Below are 19,198 nucleotides of genomic sequence, written 5' to 3' on the forward strand. Positions count from 1 at the left end.
CAAGGGAGCTTGACCGTCATCTTGAACTTCTTCCATTTTCTAATAATTGCGCCAACAGTTGTTGCCTTCTCACCAAGCTGCTTGCCTATTGTCCTGTAGCCCATCCCAGCCTTGTGCAGGTCTACAATTGTATCCCTGATGTCCTTACACAGCTCTCTGGTCTTGGCCATTGTGGAGAGGTTGGAGTCTGTTTGATTGAGTGTGTGGACAGGTGTCTTTTATACAGGTAACGAGTTCAAACAGGTGCAGTTAATACAGGTAATGAGTGGAGAACAGGAGGGCTTCTTAAAGAAAAACTAACAGGTCTGTGAGAACTGGAATTCTTACTGGTTGGTAGGTGATCAAATACTTATGTCATGCAATAAAATGCTAATTAATTATTTAAAAATCATACAATGTGATTTTCTGGATTTTTGTTTTAGATTCCATCTCTCACAGTTGAAGAGTACCTATGATAACAATTACAGACCTCTACATACTTTGTAAGTAGGAAAACCTGCAAAATCGGCAGTGTATCAAATACTTGTTCTCCCCACTGTATATAATTGTGTAGCTGTGACATGAAGGCGGCGAGCAGAAAGTACAGTAGTTTTGGTCCCAATCAAACAAGCAGTGAGTAATTCACGGGGAAACCACGTTGAAAACAAAGCAAGTACTTCCTTCTTGAATGTCAATTTGTTTAGGGAAGTGAAATAGACTTCAACACAAACACATGCACAAAAAAGCCCATACATGAAACTCCCACTCCTGGTAACCCCCCTGCACACAGATAAAGGTGAGAGATACTGACACGTCATATAGAAATCCCTGAATGGAGCTCAGGGTCTCCCCCCCCTCAACTGTATAAATGTGGAGGCAGCTGGAGTCCAAGTCATCACAGCAGAGAGAACAGGTTGAGCCAGCTCAACTCAGATTAGCATCGACTGCTACACAGTGAAGGGAACACACACACACTTCAGGATGGCTGCTCTTCGTCTCGCTCTGTCTGTGGTTGTGCTGATGCTGGCTGCCATCACTCTGAGTGAAGGTAAGAAGTGGCTTGATAATAAGATGATATAAGATAAGATAAGAAAAACGTTATTGTCTGTCATGAGTGACAGAAATTTGTCTTAGACAGGGCAGGCTCAAATGAAATAAAAATACATATTAAAAACATAAAAGAGAAAAAGAGAAAAGATCTTTGAGTGGCTGAAAGATATATTAGTGCAGCTTTAAAGGTTAAGAAACCGTGATTTGATGGTTCCAGCACCACATACACTAATTGTATGAAATTGTTCCAGTCTTACTTTTAAAGACAAATCCACCCTAAAATATTATTCAAATGTTCCTTTTTCACAATATTGAACGGCTTACTTTCTTAAATGTTGTTATCAGTTACAGACCTCCCGTCTTAATCAGGCTTTTGATTGGCCTGTCCACACTTTACTTTCTTATGTATTACTTTGTAATTTTAATTGTGTGTTGTGTTTTTTTTTATGTATCATCTTGTTTGTTTGATATAAAGCACTTTGTGAGTTTTATCTGATAGGCTGATTGGTGCTCTATAAATACATTTTACTTACTTACTTACTTACTTAATAACTTACTTAATAAGTTACTTACTTATATACTTAATAACGTACTTACTTACTTACTTAATAACTTCCTTACATACTAACTTACATACTTACTGGTGGAACAACTGAGCAATGACACAGATTTCAGATTTGGCCTCATGCAGGCCCAGAGGAAATTAAAAAGGGAACAAAAATGGAAGAAGCACATGATGTCTATGAGTCTGCGTGTTTGTTGTGAGTTGTTCATTTGAAGGTGTTTGTTGGTAGGTGTGCGTGGTGTCGGCCCAAAGAGATGCTGCTTTCGTTTCAATGAGAACGAGGTGCCTAGAGACAGAGTGGCTGGCTACATCCGGACCAGCCAGCGGTGCTCCAACCCTGCCATCTTGTAAGTACACAACCTTTAGAGCAATATATCAGTGTTGTAGTCAAAACCACCTAAACCGAGACCAAGTTATCACCAGATAACCAGAAGTCCAGAGTGTATCGACATCAAGACAAGACCAAGACTTTGAGGGGTTGAGACCAAGACCAAGACCAGACCAGTGCGAGTCCCACGCTGCAAGACCCCATAACATTAAAAATGCTAACCATAGGCACTCCTCAAATTAAAAACACCCACAGAAAACAAATAAAGTCCTCAGGGTTAGGTAGCCAAATGTTATTACCGATGATTTGGCTGACATCCAATCACAGTATTGATGTTAACACAGTTTAGTGATATCCCTGCAGCCGTGGTCTTGACCGGTCTTAAAAATAAAATCCTAAGGCCTCTTCATCTGAGACTGAGACAAGACTGAGTAAAAAATGTGGTCCGAGACGAGACTGAGTCCTTCGAAAAAGTGGACTCGAGACTGGTCTCAAGACCAAGACTGATGTTGAGTACCACAACACTGCCATATATCACCGACATCATGTAATGTACTGTATCTACACATGAATGCACTGACTGTCTGCTTTCTGTGTGTGTGTGTGTTCAGGTTGAAGACAGTGGCCGGTCGTCAGCTGTGTGTCAGACCTTCAGCCACTTGGGTGAAGCAGCTCATCAGCTACCTGGACACCAAATCCATCCCAGGAGAGACGTCCAACCTGTAACCAGGGCAACGTGGCCAGTTTATCTCCAATTTCAGCTATCTATCTATATGCAACATATATACCTAATACAGTATATGCTAAATATGTTTGTGTTTTGTAACATACTCATGGATAGAATTTGGTAAGAGCCATTTCTATACATACCATTTTCTACATTTCTGATTTCAATGTTTAATTTAAGTATATGGAACAATATGTATGTGCTCGCTTAATACAACACTCAAAGTCCGACCGTCAACACTGTGAACTACTGTTGCAATGTAGTTTAAATTGACTTACAGAAACTACTGCTACTTTCATACTCTGTCAAAGAGCCATGCCTCCCAACTCCACTTGTTGTCATAAGTATAGTATAAGCTACGGGTTACCCCACTATTTATGAACCATTCTGAGCTTGTTGTCTATTTTTTCTATAAAGTAAAGCGATGATCATTTACAGTCTGTTTTGAATTCAGATATGCAATTTGACAACAAATAATTGATTTGAATAGAATACATTGATTTCTGTATACTTGTGCTACTAATTTGATCCTCTTGAATTAAAGCAAGATAATATGTCAAGGTTTGGCCGTGCTCCACTCTCTCTAGTTTCTACATGTATTTAACCCTCCTGTTGTCCTTGGGTCAAATTTGACACTTTTTCAAATTTTCTACATGAGAAATTTGGGTTTTCTTTCAAGCAAATTGCCCAAAGATAACATGGGCTGTTCCATACAACGTTTGTTTGCAGGTAAAGTTAAGGATAAGGAATTTTGGGTGTTTTATTACATTTTATAGCATTTAAAAAAATTAAATTGTTTCCAAACAGTACCCTGACTAAACTTTGACAGTCTGTGATTATCCACTCAATCTTAACTATTTGTCAAAAATAATTCACAATTTCGGCCTTTTGTTTTTACTCAAAAATTAGGTAGGCCATAATTTCATATAAATGAGGTTTTGTTGTCCATGAATTCCAAAAATAAATGTAAAACTAGTGGTAATAAGATGATGTTAGTGGTGTGAATCCTTTGGTGAAAAAGCAACAAAAACATCAAAATAAAATAGCAACAACAACTTTAAAAAAAAAAGTCAAAAACATTGAAAAAAGTGTCTAAAAAAGGGTTGATTTTCAATGTTTACCCTGGAGGACAACAAGTTGCATATAGTCGAGAGGAAGACAACACAAGGGTTAACTATTTTATTGGATTCATTCCCTTTTTGATATTACATAAACAAGTGTGTGGAACCGTAAATGCTGAAGGGATGGAGACATGCAAAGAAATACCAAGTGCTGCAAATTAGCTTCACATTTTCATATTGCTTTTGATCTTCCTTTTCAAGGCTAAGGAGCTTTCTCGCAGATAAATAAGCTTAGATGTGTGTGATCCTGTGTCTGTGTGATAACAGTGAATTCCTTAGCAGCACTGAAGTAATGAGTTTTTGAAAATGTGCCAAAAACTTATTTCCTTAAAGCCAGAACTTTTGGGAGATACCACATTTCCTTCTTCCAAATGACACATTGAATTATTAAGCAATAAAACACACACTTGCTCATTGCAGTACATGCATTCAATCATTCAACCTTTATTTATCCTCGAGAGATCATTGAGGGGCGACCCTCATTTTCACTGTCATGGAGTCAAATTACAAAGACAAACAGAGAACAACAACACAACTAAAGAGGGTCTAAAATCGCCAATGCTGGACAGTACAGCATGGACAAGTTTAATTCTATATATGATTGATAGGGTCTAAGGATCTCTTCCAAAATATTTATTTCCCAAAAAAAATGATATTTGCAAAGGCACCTACAGTCACATTCAGACTACAATCCAGGGATTATGTACTGTAGATATGACTGAACTACATGAGTTAAGAACAAGTGTGTTTTTGGACAAGAAATTTGCTGGAACGTCAGATGGCAGTTGCTTTCTTTGCCACAAGAGCGCGCCAATGGACCACTTAGCATCATATCCAAGCCACCATCACAAGAGCATGCAAATCTTTGGGATTGTTCCTTTAACTGTGGGCTAAACAACAAGAAAAGTTCCCATCATCAGAAGCTTTACTAAAGAGACACGCAATGCTTTTAATGGTGCTTCCAGTGATGACTTCTTGATATAGGCCTACTTTATTCTTTTCATTCCAGCCATCTAATCACAGTGATTTACTGGATAGCACCAGATAGGAACGCTTCTTATGACATTCACCGCCAGGGCTTTAAATCAACTTTTTTGATCACCAGCCAACATGGCTAGTAGATTTTTAAAGTTATTATTTTATAAGTTATTAACCTGAGTAATGTGCACACTCGCCTACTTATGGTGCGTTCAAATCAACTCAGTCCTGTTGTGTGGGGGGGCAGAGGGCACCATCATGTAAAGCCCTGTCCGTTACGCCCTTGCCACCAAACCACCAGTAACTGTATTCTGACTACCTAACAACAAATCATGGGTTACCTATAAAAATAACATTATTGGGCCATTATTATGTAAATGTGATAACTACATTGCTGTATGTCATGATCTCCTCAGAGCCAATGCTGGTCCTAAATGCTCCCCTAATCTATTTTTGATAAGCAAATATAGGCCTATACAGTTTTTTCCCCTATGTGTTGTGGCTTTTGCATCACATATGTCTTACTTGATACTTACCCATGGTATGGCCAAATGAATGTCAAGCCGCATTTACCACTTTGTCGGTTGACTGATATGTTTAGTAACGCTATTCACAACAGTCTTTGAAGGTAGCAAGTGTCTGCCTCCAGCACTTGAAGGCATCACACACACGATCAGAGGCCGGGCCGATCACATTTGTGTTTGACCAATAGGAAGATGGATCCAGGTCTCCAGATGCAAGCTGGCCACACACAGCCAGTGGTATACCGGAACTTAGGCCTATTTTCCTTCAAAATAAGAGCCTTCATCACGCCCTAGGTTTGTCACTTGTCAGTTCTCATAATTGTACTTTTTTATATATATAGCCTACCAAAGATCCTCTATACTAAACCGTCTCTGTATATACCTATGGTACTTTGCCATGAGGTAGTTTCTTTTACTGCCTTTTCTGAAAAGCTTAACTATGATACTGGTGTTTCTTGTCCAAAAAAAAAAAAAACAGACATTATTTTGAAATTATCAACCGGATGCACTGTATACATTTCACTTGTTTGCCTTGTGAGGGAAAAAAACAGTCGTTAAGCATTTTTCTTCACTGTGCTAACGCTACATCTGGTAGTAGTATCCGTCAGCGGCCATATGTAATTTAACCTCATTCATTCGTTTACAGGACGCACTGCTTGTTTTTGTTTACACCAAACTGCGGGTTTTAGGGTGGAAAGAGCGTATTTCTCTCCGCTCCGTCATCCTTGTGGACGTTAATCAGTTTATGTCCGTGCAGGCTGGGCTGTGACAGCACAGTAACAACAATGATCGAGCGACCAGAGACTGCGGTTCCCAGCATCGCTGTAAGTCCATTTGTCTTTCAAGTACCGTTGGACCAACGTGCAAGTGTTGACAGTACTGTTGTTTTCTATAACCTTACCCTATTTAACCATACCCGTGTGTTATGGTTGCTGCTGGTACCGACCTCTGATATATGGAGAAAACTAAACACCAAGCTCCTTTAATAGCTGCTTGTTTTATGATATTTTGCATAACTAAAAAGACATATACTTGAAAGAAACACCACTCGCACATTCTGACAAATCAATATAGTCTATTGATAACATCGGCATAATGTGGTTGACTAAACAAGACGTAATTTCAGTAACATTCAATGCCATCGTTTTAAAGAAATGAATCACGCCTCCCACCTCTGTAACGTTAGCGTTACTCTGGTAAAGGGAGGTTATGGGTGGCTAAAGTATAACATCATTTGCATTTTTGTTGCAATAGATCATGTTTGGTGGATACAATGTTTGCTAAATGTACCAAATGACAAAGAGATAACACTATAAGGTTGTCTTTTAAATAGCAGTTATTTGAACTGAGGCTGGCTTGAAGGCTCCCTGAACGTTAGAACAGCACGTATCGGGGGTTACGTGGTCTGGTTTCAATTAGACCTCGTTGCAGTGTGGACATATATTATATGGGCAACAGTACATTTTTGTTTAGACGTGTTTTCCCACCGACCATGACAATATTACTAGTGAAAGTATGTAATTTAGTAGCCTACAGTTGAGATGATAGCCACACTATGGTGGTCGGTTTTTATGATCCCAGATGAGATTTGCTCTGCTTCGCCAAATTCCTTTAAGAAATCTCGCAGTTTAGCTAGACCACGATCAATGTAAATAAAAAAGGGAATTTAATTGAGTGAAATAGTGCTTGGTGGACTGTATTGTATACATAACAATAATGTCGGAATCACTCACTACTAGAGGTATTAAACTGTGTTCCCAAACATGTACATGTACTGTAGATAGCAACTCTTTATTAAACTGCTTAATTGTCGAAAGCAGTTTGGTGTGACTGTCCAACAACTGCGTTTAGCGAGAAGAACCCTGTTGGTTGACCACATTTGCTTTGCTTTGTTAAGGGCTTTGTACACTGGCACTTACTTTGTACAGTATCTGTTTGTGAGACAGTCGGAGTGGAATGTCAGTGACTTTCCTTGGCATTGCACTAAGGGGGTGGCCATACACATTATGCACAGAGACATTAGTGTAGGAGCAGTGGGCAATGAGCAATGTGCTCATTGCTAAAAATAACAAAAGAAAGAAATTACACAGGCATTGTTTTCAAATGATTTCTGCCCCCCTACTGCAGTGCTAAGAGCTGCAATATGTATTACATGATTAATATTCAATATGTACTAAATCAAAGTTGAATATGTAAGCATTTAGAGGGCCTCAGCATCAGCTGCTGAATGCATGCCGGGAGGGGGGGGTGGACTCTGCAATACAGATGATGTCAGTGAACCAGGCAGCTACTATCACCACTGGGTGGACTGGGGGAGGGGTTAACAGTAATAGTATAGACTGACTAGCCTTTCTCTCTCTCATCCCCCATTACTTCCCTCTTTTCCCGGCCTGTTTTTCTCTTAGTCACTTTTTTTATGAAAAAGAACTACATTAGTAATCATATTGATTTATTTTTAAAGTGACAAGTGCCATTGCAGCATTGCAAATAGTGGTTGTGATGCTATGATGAATACAGTTATCGTTAGCTAGAAATAAGACCTTTCAAGCGTGTTGTGTGTCTCTCGTAGGCTCTACAAACCTATTTATGTGCTACAGACACAAGGTCCCCGTCAACATAAGGGTTTCTAATTCATGCGCACATGCATGCTGTATATTGATGCATTCACACACTTGCACACGCACGTTAACTCATATAGTGCACCATTTGATCCACAGACTCCTATCAAGACGTGTACACACACACAAACACACACCGTCAGAGTTGGCACCTTGTGTAACACATTCATAATTACACACATAAAACTTGTATGTGGGTGGATCAAACATGGAAGTGGTGGAAAGTGCTTCAGGCTCATTCAGGGTAGTTACGCCTGGTGTTGAGCTGCATGCATCACATAGTATTGACAAGGCAAATAGATTGTTTCCTTTTCTTTTCCCACATTCTGTGTCCAAAACGTCCACAGAATACTGGTAACTTTGACACTCCTCAAATAGTGCAGAATATTTGAATGCATATCCGTTGGCATTTATTTTTGTGTTGCTAGGAAAGCTCTCTGAGGCTGTAATTGTGAAAGTCTAGATCAACATTTGTTCATAATGATGAGTCAATGCTGATACAGACAATATCCAAATCTCAGCAGGTGCAATATTTGTTAAAGGCAAAATATGTGTCAAAATACCATTCTGAGTTAGTTTTGTGGTGCTGCGGAGATCTCCCAGCCTACAAATCATATTCTACAGACTTAAGAAAACATATTTGTTTGCTACAAAATCACACAATGACCATTTTAATATATTTCTCAATCAAAATAATAATGATGCAAAATTGTTCATTTCCATAATCGCAATTATTAGATATTTTCCCCAAATTGTTAAACCCTAGTTTAACCATATGTGAATGTTGAATATCACACATCTCCCACTCCTCTGAGAAAGTTTTCACAAGATGCAAGAACCTGGCTCCATTCAGCCACAAGAGCATTACTAAGGTCCGCTACTAATGTTGTTGGCCAATAAGGTTCTAGTCTATCCCAAAGATGTTGGATGGGGATGAACTCAGGGCTCCTTGCAGGCCAGTCAAGTTCTTCTACATCCCAACCGGGTAATGCATTTCTTTATGGACCTGGCTTCGTGCACTAATATGTTGAAACAGGAAAGGGTCTTTATGGAGTTAGAATAGGTTTTCCCCAAACTGTTGGCACAGAAAGTCTTTTTTTTTTGTTTTTATTGTCTGGTTTTGAAAAACACTAATGTATGATTGTGGTGTGACAAATGGCACATGGTCACTTGTATTCACACTTGGCAGTAATTATTAAGTGCAACATAAACTGGCTACTAAACGTTGTTGTGTGTTCATAGTGCGCAAAAGATGCATCAGACGGAAGCAGTAGTCTCAAGTACAGAAGCCCGGATATGACGAGTGTACACTAGCACTTATCTGCAGTGGCATGGAAATAGCCTTATTATGGCCTATTTTATGTTCTCACAACGAAAGATAGGTTCATTCTGTGCCCTCATTTGGGAGTGTAAATTGGTCCAAAGTTAAGCTGCAGGTGCCTTTAAACCCCCTCTTTCAGCCGACCTATCAGTGCAGAGTTGCAGGTTTCCATCGGCGCCATGCATGACAGAGCCTGAGAGGCGTTCACTGGCAGGCAGGCCAGCAATCAATTGTGTTTGCCCCGCGTAGCGTGCAGGGCAGTGCACAGTGATTGGGGGGGGTGTTATCCGACAGCAGACTGGGAGTGAGAGAGGTAGAGAGTGATGGGGAAGTGAGAACAGGATGAAGAGATATCTCGGTGGTGAAGAGAGAGAGCAGCTGGCGAGCCTGACTTTCCAAATGTTGCTGTACAATTAATTGTCTCAGAAATAATAATATAGTTGTCTCTTTACTCTTTAAATTTCTCTGGCTTGAGACAGCTACTACAGCCCAGGATGTTTGGAGGTGCTATGACAACAAGTGACAGCTGCCACTAGCATAGCTTTAGCTCAACAGTCCGACCAATAGTCACTTATAAAATTACTATTTGGCACAATTCTAAACAAAGCAACAATAACCATCATCAGTCCATGGTTTCCGCGGGGTCTTAAAAAGTCTAACATTTTAAAATCAAAATGTTAGTCCTTAAAAAGTCTTAAATTCGCTTAAGTATTGTGTTCTATCCATCCATCCATCCATCTTCTTCCGCTTATCCGGTAACGGGTCGCGGGGGTAGCAGCTCCAGCAGGGGACCCCAAACTTCCCTTTCCCGAGCCACATTAACCAGCTCCGACTGGGGGATCCCGAGGCGTTCCCAGGCCAGGTTGGAGATATAATCCCTCCACCTAGTCCTGGGTCTTCCCCGAGGCCTCCTCCCAGCTGGACGTGCCTGGAACACCTCCCTAGGGAGGCGCCCAGGGGGCATCCTTACCAGATGCCCGAACCACCTCAACTGGCTCCTTTCGACGCGAAGGAGCAGCGGCTCTACTCCGAGCTCCTCACGGATGACTGAGCTTCTCACCCTTCCTCTAAGGGAGACGCCAGCCACCCTCCTGAGGAAACCCATTTCGGCCGCTTGTACCCTGGATCTCGTTCTTTCGGTCATGACCCAGCCTTCATGACCATAGGTGAGGGTAGGAACGAAAACTGACCGGTAGATTGAGAGCTTTGCCTTCTGGCTCAGCTCTCTTTTCGTCACAACGGTGCGATAAATTGAGTGTAATACCGCACCCGCTGCGCCGATTCTCCGACCAATCTCCCGCTCCATTGTTCCCTCACTCGCGAACAAGACTCCAAGGTACTTGAACTCCTTCACTTGGGGTAAAGACTCATTCCCTACCTGGAGAAGGCACTCCATCGGTTTCCTGCTGAGAACCATGGCCTCAGATTTAGAGGTGCTGATCCTCATCCCAGCCGCTTCACACTCGGCTGCGAACCGATCCAGTGAGTGCTGAAGGTCACAGGCCGACGATGCCATCAGGACCACATCATCTGCAAAAAGCAGCAATGAGATCCCCAGCTCACCAAACTGCAACCCCTCTCCACCCCGACTACGCCTCAATATCCTGTCCATAAATACTACAAACAGGATTGGTGACAAAGCGCAGCCCTGGCGGAGGCCAACTCTCACCTGAAACGAGTCCGACTTACTGCCGAGAACCCGGACACAGCTCTCGCTTTGGTCGTACAGAGATTGGATGGCCCTGAGAAGGGACCCCCTCACCCCGTACTCCCGCAGCACCTCCCACAGTGTCTCCCGGGGGACCCGGTCATACGCCTTCTCCAGATCCACAAAGCACATGTAGACCGGTTGGGCATACTCCCAGGCTCCCTCCAGGATCCTTGCGAGAGTAAAGATCTGGTCCGTTGTTCCACGACCAGGACGGAATCCGCATTGTTCCTCTTCAACCTGAGGTTCGACTATCGACCGAACCCTCCTTTCCAGCACCTTGGAGTAGACTTTACCGGGGAGGCTGAGAAGTGTGATACTCCTGTAATTGGCACACACCCTCTGGTCCCCCTTTTTGAAAAGGGGAACCACCACCCCGGTCTGCCACTCCTTAGGCACCGTCCCCGACTTCCACGCAATGTTGAAGAGGCGTGTCAACCAAGACAACCCCTCCACACCCAGAGCTTTAAGCATTTCTGGACGGATCTCATCAATCCCTGGGGCTTTGCCACTGTGGAGTTGTTTAACTACCTCAGCAACTTCCACCAGGGAAATTGACGACAATCCCCCATCATCCTCCAGCTCTGCCTCTACCATAGAGGGCGTATTAGTCGGATTTAGGAGTTCCTCAAAGTGCTCCTTCCACCGCCCTATTACCTCCTCAGTTGAGGTCAGCAGCATCCCATCCTTACTGTACACAGCTTGGATGGTTCCCCGCTTCCCCCTCCTGAGGTGGCGAATGGTTTTCCAGAAGCACCTTGGTGCCGACCGAAAGTCCTTCTCCATGTCTTCTCCGAACTTCTCCCACACCCGCTGCTTTGCCTCTTTCACGGCAGAGGCTGCAGCCCTTCGGGCCCTTTGGTACCTTGCAACTGCCTCCGGAGTCCCCTGGGATAACATATCCCAGAAAGACTCCTTCTTCAGTCGGACGGCTTCCCTGACCACCGGTGTCTACCACGGTGTTCGTGGGTTGCCGCCCCTTGAGGCACCTAAGACCCTAAGACCACAGCTCCCCGCCGCAGCTTCAGCAATGGAAACTTTGAACATTGTCCACTCGGGTTCAATGCCCCCAGCCTCCACAGGGATGCACGAAAAGCTCCGCCGGAGGTGTGAGTTGAAAGTCTGTCGGACAGGGGCCTCCTCCAGACGTTCCCAGTTCACCCGCACTACCCGTTTGGGTTTACCAGGTCTGTCCAGAGTCTTCCCCCACCCTCTGACCCAACTCACCACCAGATGGTGATCAGTTGACAGCTCTGCCCCTCTCTTCACCCGAGTGTCCAAAACATACGGCCTCAGATCAGATGAAACGATTATAAAATCGATCATTGACCTTTGGCCTAGGGTGCTCTGGTACCAAGTACACTTATGAGCATCCCTATGTTCGAACATGGTGTTCGTTATAGACAATCCATGACTAGCACAGAAGTCCAACAACAAACAACCACTCTGGTTTAGATCAGGGAGGCCGTTCCTCCCAATCACGCCTCTCCATGTGTCTCCATCATTGCCCACGTGCGCGTTGAAGTCCCCCAGCAGAACTATGGAGTCCCCTACTGGAGCCCCATACAGGACTCCATTCAGGGTCTCCAAGAAGGCCGAATACTCCGAGCTCTTGTTTGGTGCATACGCACAAACAACAGTCAGAGTTTTCCCCCCCACAACCCGCAGGCGTAGGGAGGCGACCCTCTCGTCCACCGGGGTAAACTCCAACGTAGTGGCGCTCAGCCGGGGACTTGTGAGTATCCCCACACCCGCCCGGCGCCTCACACCCTGGGCAACTCCGGAGAAGAAAAGAGTCCAACCCCTATCCAGGAGTATGGTTCCAGAACCGAGACTGTGCGTAGAGGTAAGCCCCACCAGATCCAACTGGTAGCGCTCCACCTCCCGGTTCCTTCCCCCACAGAGAGGTGACGTTCCACGTCCCCAGAGCCAGCATCTGCTGCCCGGGTCTGGTCCGTCGAGGCCCCTGACCTTCACTGCCACCCATTGTGTTCTAGGTCTTAAATAATTTTACACAGGTCTTAATTTTCCTACGTCCATGAAACGCTACCTCTGATGCTTCCGCAGTGCTTTGTTTTTTTTTTAGTAGTATTTATAGTTGTAGTTCTTTCTTTTGCTAGTCCAAATATAATTCACTGTATATTTACCAACTATTATTACTCCGTTTCGCTTTTATTCAAATTTATTTACTTTGCAAATAATTTTGTGACTCTGCATTTCGTAGTACTTTTATGTCTTCATAAAGGTCTTAAATGTCATTCATAATGGTCTTAAAAAGTCTTAAATTTGACTTGGTGAAACCTGTAGAAACCCTGTCAGTCATACCCCTTAGGACCTTAGCTAATGTCAGCAACTATTTGCGTTTAAACAAAGAAACCGTGATTACGATCCATAGATCCACAGCCTTTACCACTTTGCTACATGAGGAACAGGATGGACATGTTCAACGCGTAGCGAGATTGGATTTGTTTGTTTGTGTTGCCTTGTCTTTCTCCACAGAGGGATATACTTCTGCATTTCTGCTTTGAGGAACTGATTGGCTTTATTTATTGGCTTATATGACTGTTCTGTTTTAGTTTACTTGTTTGATGGACTTTGGCAGGGTAGACCCCACTTCCTCTTTCCATCCTCCTCGGAGAAAGCCTGTTATTTCTCTCTGTGTGCCTGCACCCTCTCACCTCTCTTTTCCCCTTAAAACAGCCCTTTTTTCCAGATTTGTGTTCATCCCAGCTGCACTTCACTTCAAAGGGGCTCTGCCACTGCAGGACACAGGAATACTAATTGCAGGTTCACAAAAAAACAAGATTCTTCTCACTTTGTGTGCACACCATGACTGTGTGCAGCTCCAAATCTACTGCATATTTGTTTACACACAAGTATAATACCATAGCAGTGATGTTGATAGGTTTTCAATGGACAGAGTCCCCGGGAGCCACAGGTGGTCATTTGAGTGGGTCCCAGTACTTTTTTCACCATCCTCCCGGAACCGTCCCCAAATGCAATCTAAGCACTCCTATAATGAATGTGGACTAGAACTGGGCCATATGGAGAAAATCAAATATCACCATATTTTTTGCCCAAATACATCGATGTCTATATTGTAGGGTTGACTATTGGTGCTTTAACAAAATATTTACACAATGAGAGTTTTGATAAATAATTCCCAATAATGTGGATACAATGATTAAGTGGGTAAAGGCGAATAATAGAACAGTTACTGTAGTAAGTCTGGTTAGTTCAGAAAAGTACATCACTTTACTGTAATGCAGCCTTTAAAACCGGGAAAAGACAATACTTGTCATATTAGGATATCCAAAAAAAAAGAGGATTCTGGATTTTATCAAGACCCCCCCACTGCAGGGATAAACTAAATTGCCTCTGCATTGTGTAATTGTATGTGTTAACATCATTACTGTGATTGGATGTAAAACGTCCTGCATCAAATGCAGCCAATAACTTGACTCATTTCTAATTTGAAATTTGTCACTGTTAACCTCCTCTACCTCCTCTACCTTTCAGGTTTGAATGCATCAGAGACGCAGCACGTGTCCCTAGTAACATCGCTGCCATAGCAACAGAGATTCTGTGTGCGTTGCATGCATGCATCTGTGTGTTGCTCATCTTTTGCCAAAAGCTTATTCTGTTGCGGGCCTATATTCTATGTTAAATAATACAAATGTCAGAGTTTAAGAGAGTGTGTATGTAGGCCTGTAACAATAATCCTGGGATTCATTAAAAACTTTAATTTATTTACAAAAGTAATAAATAAATGATTTATTTTATTTGACCGAAAGCGACAATTAAATTGTTAATTGCAATGACTTCTGAGACAATTAATTGCACAACAAAATTTTGAATGACGCTTATGTGTATGTTTTAATTATTCATACTGTGTGTGATTCCTGCATTAACAGAAAGTGTGTATGTGTGTGTGTTTTCCTTCAGCAGCGTAACCTGGAGGGCTACGTGGGCTTCGCCAATCTCCCCAACCAGGTGTATCGGAAGTCTGTCAAAAGAGGGTTCGAGTTTACTTTAATGGTTGTCGGTAAGTTGGAAACCTCTACATCTGACTCATGACTGAGTAGTGAATGTGTGTGTTTTCTTCTGTTCATGTGAGAGTGTTTGTGCGCCCAAGCCAAACTTACAGTATGTATGCACACCTGCCCATCCGTCTGCGTCTGCTCGTCTTAGTGTTTTCATTTTTGTGTGAATGTGTGTCATCGGCGCAGGTTCAAAGGAGACAAAGCATGTGTGGCATCCAGCGCACTCAGCTGCTCAGGATGACGAGTTGACAATTTAAAAAGCCGTTTCTGCAGGACGGCGGTCCCCTGTGTGGCCTGGCTTTGAGAACATCTACAGCAGGGGTGTCGAACTCCGTTTCACTAAGGGCCACACTGAAAAATGAAAATCACATCAAGGGCCAAACATTAATAGTTTTATTGACATGCTTTTATTTAATCGAAAAAGTAAAATAACTTTGACTGTATTATTGCATCTTCTCACTTACAGTTTGGTCGACATAAAGTCCTAAAAAAGTCAGCAAAATAGTTCCTTAGCCATCATAGTTTAGCTAATCAACCAAAACAATGATTACATTTTTAAAAGCCGGCTACCACACAGCCAACTCACAGCAACCTGTTTCACAGCCTGAATATGCAAACTCACCGGTTCTGTGGGGATTTTAAATCTCAGTGTGGGAAAATCTTACAAATTCTGTTGTAAGTTTGAAAAACAGTTTCCGATTTATTGTGAACCTAATATGCGGGCCGGATCAAAATTTGTGAGGGGCCTGATTTGGCCGCCGGGCCTTGAGTTTGACACATGTGATCTACAGTGTTGTTCAGTGACGGAGAGGGAGCATGTGAAAATATTTCTTGTCAAAGCTAGATTCCCACAGTTTGTAGGGGAGTTGTCTCTGTGGCCCCAGGTCGCAAAATAACACATCTGTGTGCTTTGGACGACTTGATTTGGGACGTGAGCCGCAGGATGTTGGCTCAAGTATGAATGAACCTGGTCACAAAATGTGGCTAACAGCATTACAGAAGGAAGGAAGTGGACAGAGGCGTGGAGGGACCATGCGTTTGGCTTTCTTTATGGACATACCACACTAACACATGCATAAGTAGTTTTGTATAGCAGGGTTTTCCCTTCCATTTTACGTCTTATGCCTACCAGACACTAGAAGACTAGTGTATGACTAGACACCATCTCACATCTAAAGACAATCATCCCACATCTATCGTTAAAGACTGTCATAACATGTAAAGACTGGGGATCTTGCAGGGTCACACATTGCACCGCTAGTGTTAGCTGGTAACTTAAGGTAAAGTCAGCAGATGTTCTGTTCTGCTGTACATGCAGATGAATGTCTCCAGTACCCTGAGGTCTGTGTTTATCCACCGGTAAATCTCCCGTTGGATGACTCGCTTCAGAAGGGTTGAAAATCTACAACTTTCCCTCTTTAGTGTTTAGCTTAGTGAGGATCCATAGCAACAATTAACAACACTGGCTCTAGCTGTTGCTGCTTCCTGTTTGGTGCTGGAGGGAGCGCCTAAGTGTTTTTTAATCACTGCCTAAGTGTATGAACGAATAACGATTGGGAGAGCATCTGGCATTGTGGAAAGCATTGTCTTCTTCTGGCTAAAGCTGCACGATCATGGCCAAAATGATAATTATGGTTATTTTGGTCAATATTGAGATCACGATTATTTACCATGATTATTCACATTCAAATAAACAGAGCACTCTTTCACTACGATGTTGTGAAGAATAACAGATCCTTAAAAATGACTGCCTTTAATTCAAATTGACGTGTGTCGCAGCGCATGCCGTGTTTCCATTTCAGCTCAGTGTGAGAGTCTTTACTGTCATTTACTGTCACATTTTGTCTCCTCTAACACACACACACACACATACATACGCATGCGGGGAGTATGTATCCGGTTTCGCTGTCGATATGCAGCGCAGCTGCGCCTGGTGGAATCCAGTTTAAGCCTGTAAGACGCAGCTGAGACGCAAGGCTGCACGGAGCTGCTGCAGAGATTCAAATGAGACATTGTGACGTTTAGCCTGCAGCGGTCTAGGGCAGGGGTCTTTAGTCAGGGGTCTTTAGTCAGGGGTCTTTAGTCAGGGGTCTTCAGCGTTTTTAGGTCAAGGACCCCTCAGCTGAAAAAGAGACGGAGCAGGGACCCCTTGCTACATATATTGTATTAAATTGAGCTGCATATTAAAGTGGGCCTACAATAACGTGTAGTGTGGCCTAAAGCCTTTATACATACCTTTTTATGGTGCATACAATACTAAGCTATTAAAAGAATTGTTGACATATTCATATATTTATACATCATGTTTTAATGTTGAAATGTGGAACAGTAACTGTTTCTGTGGATGACTACCTTACCTACAGGCCTAAGCCTATCGTCAATGTTGTGTACATTTAAAGAAAGATTTATCTTTACAAATAATATGTTGGATTCATGTTAATAACATGTTCATTTTTTTTAACTATCAAACAATAATTGAACCCCTGTTCAAGATCTCTGGTCTAGGGCTTATGGGAAACGGTGTTCATTAAATGCACGTTAAAAACAAATGTTGAAACAACAATATTAGATCCTTTTTCAAACTGCCGTCCTTATTTAAACATATGGAGCCAGCCACTTGACATACTGTTGAGACACATTCTGTTCCGAGGCTGGATTTTTGGTTATTAGTATAGTTAGAAATGTTAATGGGATTTAGAATGAGGTTGTCTTACCACTGGAACAGAAACCAGAAGGTTAGGGTTAGGGTTTCACTTCGGCTTTCTGTTGACATATTTAACCAGGCTCTGTGTGAATGGGGCCTGTAACCAGTAATGAACACATATGCATTGTACAGGGAAAATGTGCACAATCTATTATTAACAAAAAGTGAAATATTGAGTACTATGTTTGCAGATACTTCATATTAAATGACAAAAATGTAATTCCCTACCTTGTAATTCTGCAATTATTGCCATATTTTCTACTTAAAGGTGGATTGAGCGATTGTCTCCTCACGGTGGGTTCAATTTACAAGATGCACAATTAGAGGTTTTGGTAGGTGTATTTTTGCAACTTTGGACTCAGCAAAAACAGTCTCCCCTGCTTTCAGTGTTTAAGCTTTTCTTGACTCTAGCTCTGTACTTAAAGCACGGGCATGAGATTGATTGGTTCTCATCTCACTCTCGCAACAAAAGCAAATAGGCATATTGAACTATTCCTTTAAAACCCTAACTAAACTAAAGCTTGAAAACTCTAAATATATCCTGTCCGTGTTACTTTACTCAGTTGGACCCTTAAAAAATAATTTCCTATTGTGCTTCTCTTTCTTTCTGCCTTTCATCATTTCTGCTCCCTCAGAGATATTCTGGATTTGGCAGTTGTTTTGGCAGGTTATTTTAGGTTTCTACGTCAGTCTTAAACTCTCTTCCAGCTAGCCTTAAAATGTTTTAAAATGTCATAAAGCTAACTCTGTGAATCTTGTAGTGACCCTAAATCAGTTCAGTGGACAGAGAAAGACATTAACACAAAGAGGCGTCCAACCTTTATTATTTCAGCCTGGGGTTTTTAGCTTCCTGTTTAGTAAACAGCCACTGTGGAAGAGACGCAGGAGGGACACAGAGACAGCAGAGTGATGTCTTGGGTGAGAACCAGAGAGAGCTCCGCAATCAATTAGATCCTGTTTCAGGCCCTCTCACATATGGGCCCCTCTGTCTCTCGCCCCAGCTTTTTGGCTCCCAGCCCCGCAAACCCCGCAAACCCCAGCTGATCCAAATTTCACACACAAATGTGAAGAGCATAGCAGTTTGTTCAACGCTACACACAAAATGAGCCTTTGGGGGTCGGGGTGACTCAAGGTTATAATCGTTAACGAAAACGAACGAAATAATGAAAACTAGGTGGGAAAAAACATTGTCGTTAACTGAAATAAAAATAAAAACGAGGCATTACAAAAAACGATAACTAAACTAAAACTGTAATGTCTGTTTGCAAAACTAACTAAAATAAAATTATCGAGTAAATGTCCTTAGTTTTCGTCTTTGTCGATCTTTCATAGAGCAAATCACGTTATATCTCTCCGACCATGACATTTCCCGTAGACATGTATAGTTTCCGACTGGGAATCCAGAAATTCCGACATTCCACGTCAAATTGAACACAACATGTCCGTGGCTCCGTGCTGTCATAGCGGTACCGAAAGTCGGAAGAAAGCGGCAGTCCTATTTGATTATGACTGTATCAGATAAAAGCGTCTTG

General features: G+C 42.4%; 2 protein-coding genes and 1 long non-coding RNA gene across 6 annotated transcripts in view; 2 read left to right on the plus strand and 1 right to left on the minus strand.

Annotated features, from left to right (window-relative positions):
* Window positions 1-267: 267 nt before the first annotated feature.
* On the minus strand, window positions 268-9,828 carry LOC116040136. The gene is made up of 3 exons (XR_004102591.2): window positions 9,736-9,828; window positions 1,635-1,641; window positions 268-281 (listed from the first exon to the last, which is right to left on the minus strand). It is a non-coding gene; the product is annotated as an uncharacterized LOC116040136 (long non-coding RNA).
* LOC116040133 (monocyte chemotactic protein 1B) lies at window positions 804-3,212 on the plus strand. The gene is made up of 3 exons (XM_031285372.2): window positions 804-1,027; window positions 1,824-1,941; window positions 2,534-3,212. The coding sequence occupies exons 1-3, from the start codon at window positions 961-963 to the stop codon at window positions 2,646-2,648; spliced, it is 300 nt and encodes a 99-aa protein (XP_031141232.1). The 5' UTR covers window positions 804-960; the 3' UTR covers window positions 2,649-3,212.
* LOC116040131 (septin-7-like) overlaps window positions 5,806-19,198 on the plus strand; it is a 58,271-nt gene continuing 44,878 nt past the window's right edge. Inside the window, exons 1-2 of one of the 4 annotated variants that reach the window (XM_031285367.2) lie at window positions 5,806-6,096; window positions 14,868-14,964. In XM_031285367.2, coding sequence (XP_031141227.1) covers window positions 6,058-6,096; window positions 14,868-14,964 — 136 coding nt within the window. In that variant the 5' untranslated portion in view covers window positions 5,806-6,057. Of the gene's footprint in view, window positions 6,097-14,864; window positions 14,965-19,198 lie in introns of all 4 variants that reach the window. The other 3 variants (XM_031285366.2, XM_031285369.2, XM_031285368.2) reach the window with 3 other exon arrangements.

Source organism: Sander lucioperca, chromosome 7, assembly GCF_008315115.2.
Source record: "Sander lucioperca isolate FBNREF2018 chromosome 7, SLUC_FBN_1.2, whole genome shotgun sequence".
Classification (NCBI taxonomy): Eukaryota; Metazoa; Chordata; class Actinopteri; order Perciformes; family Percidae; genus Sander; species Sander lucioperca.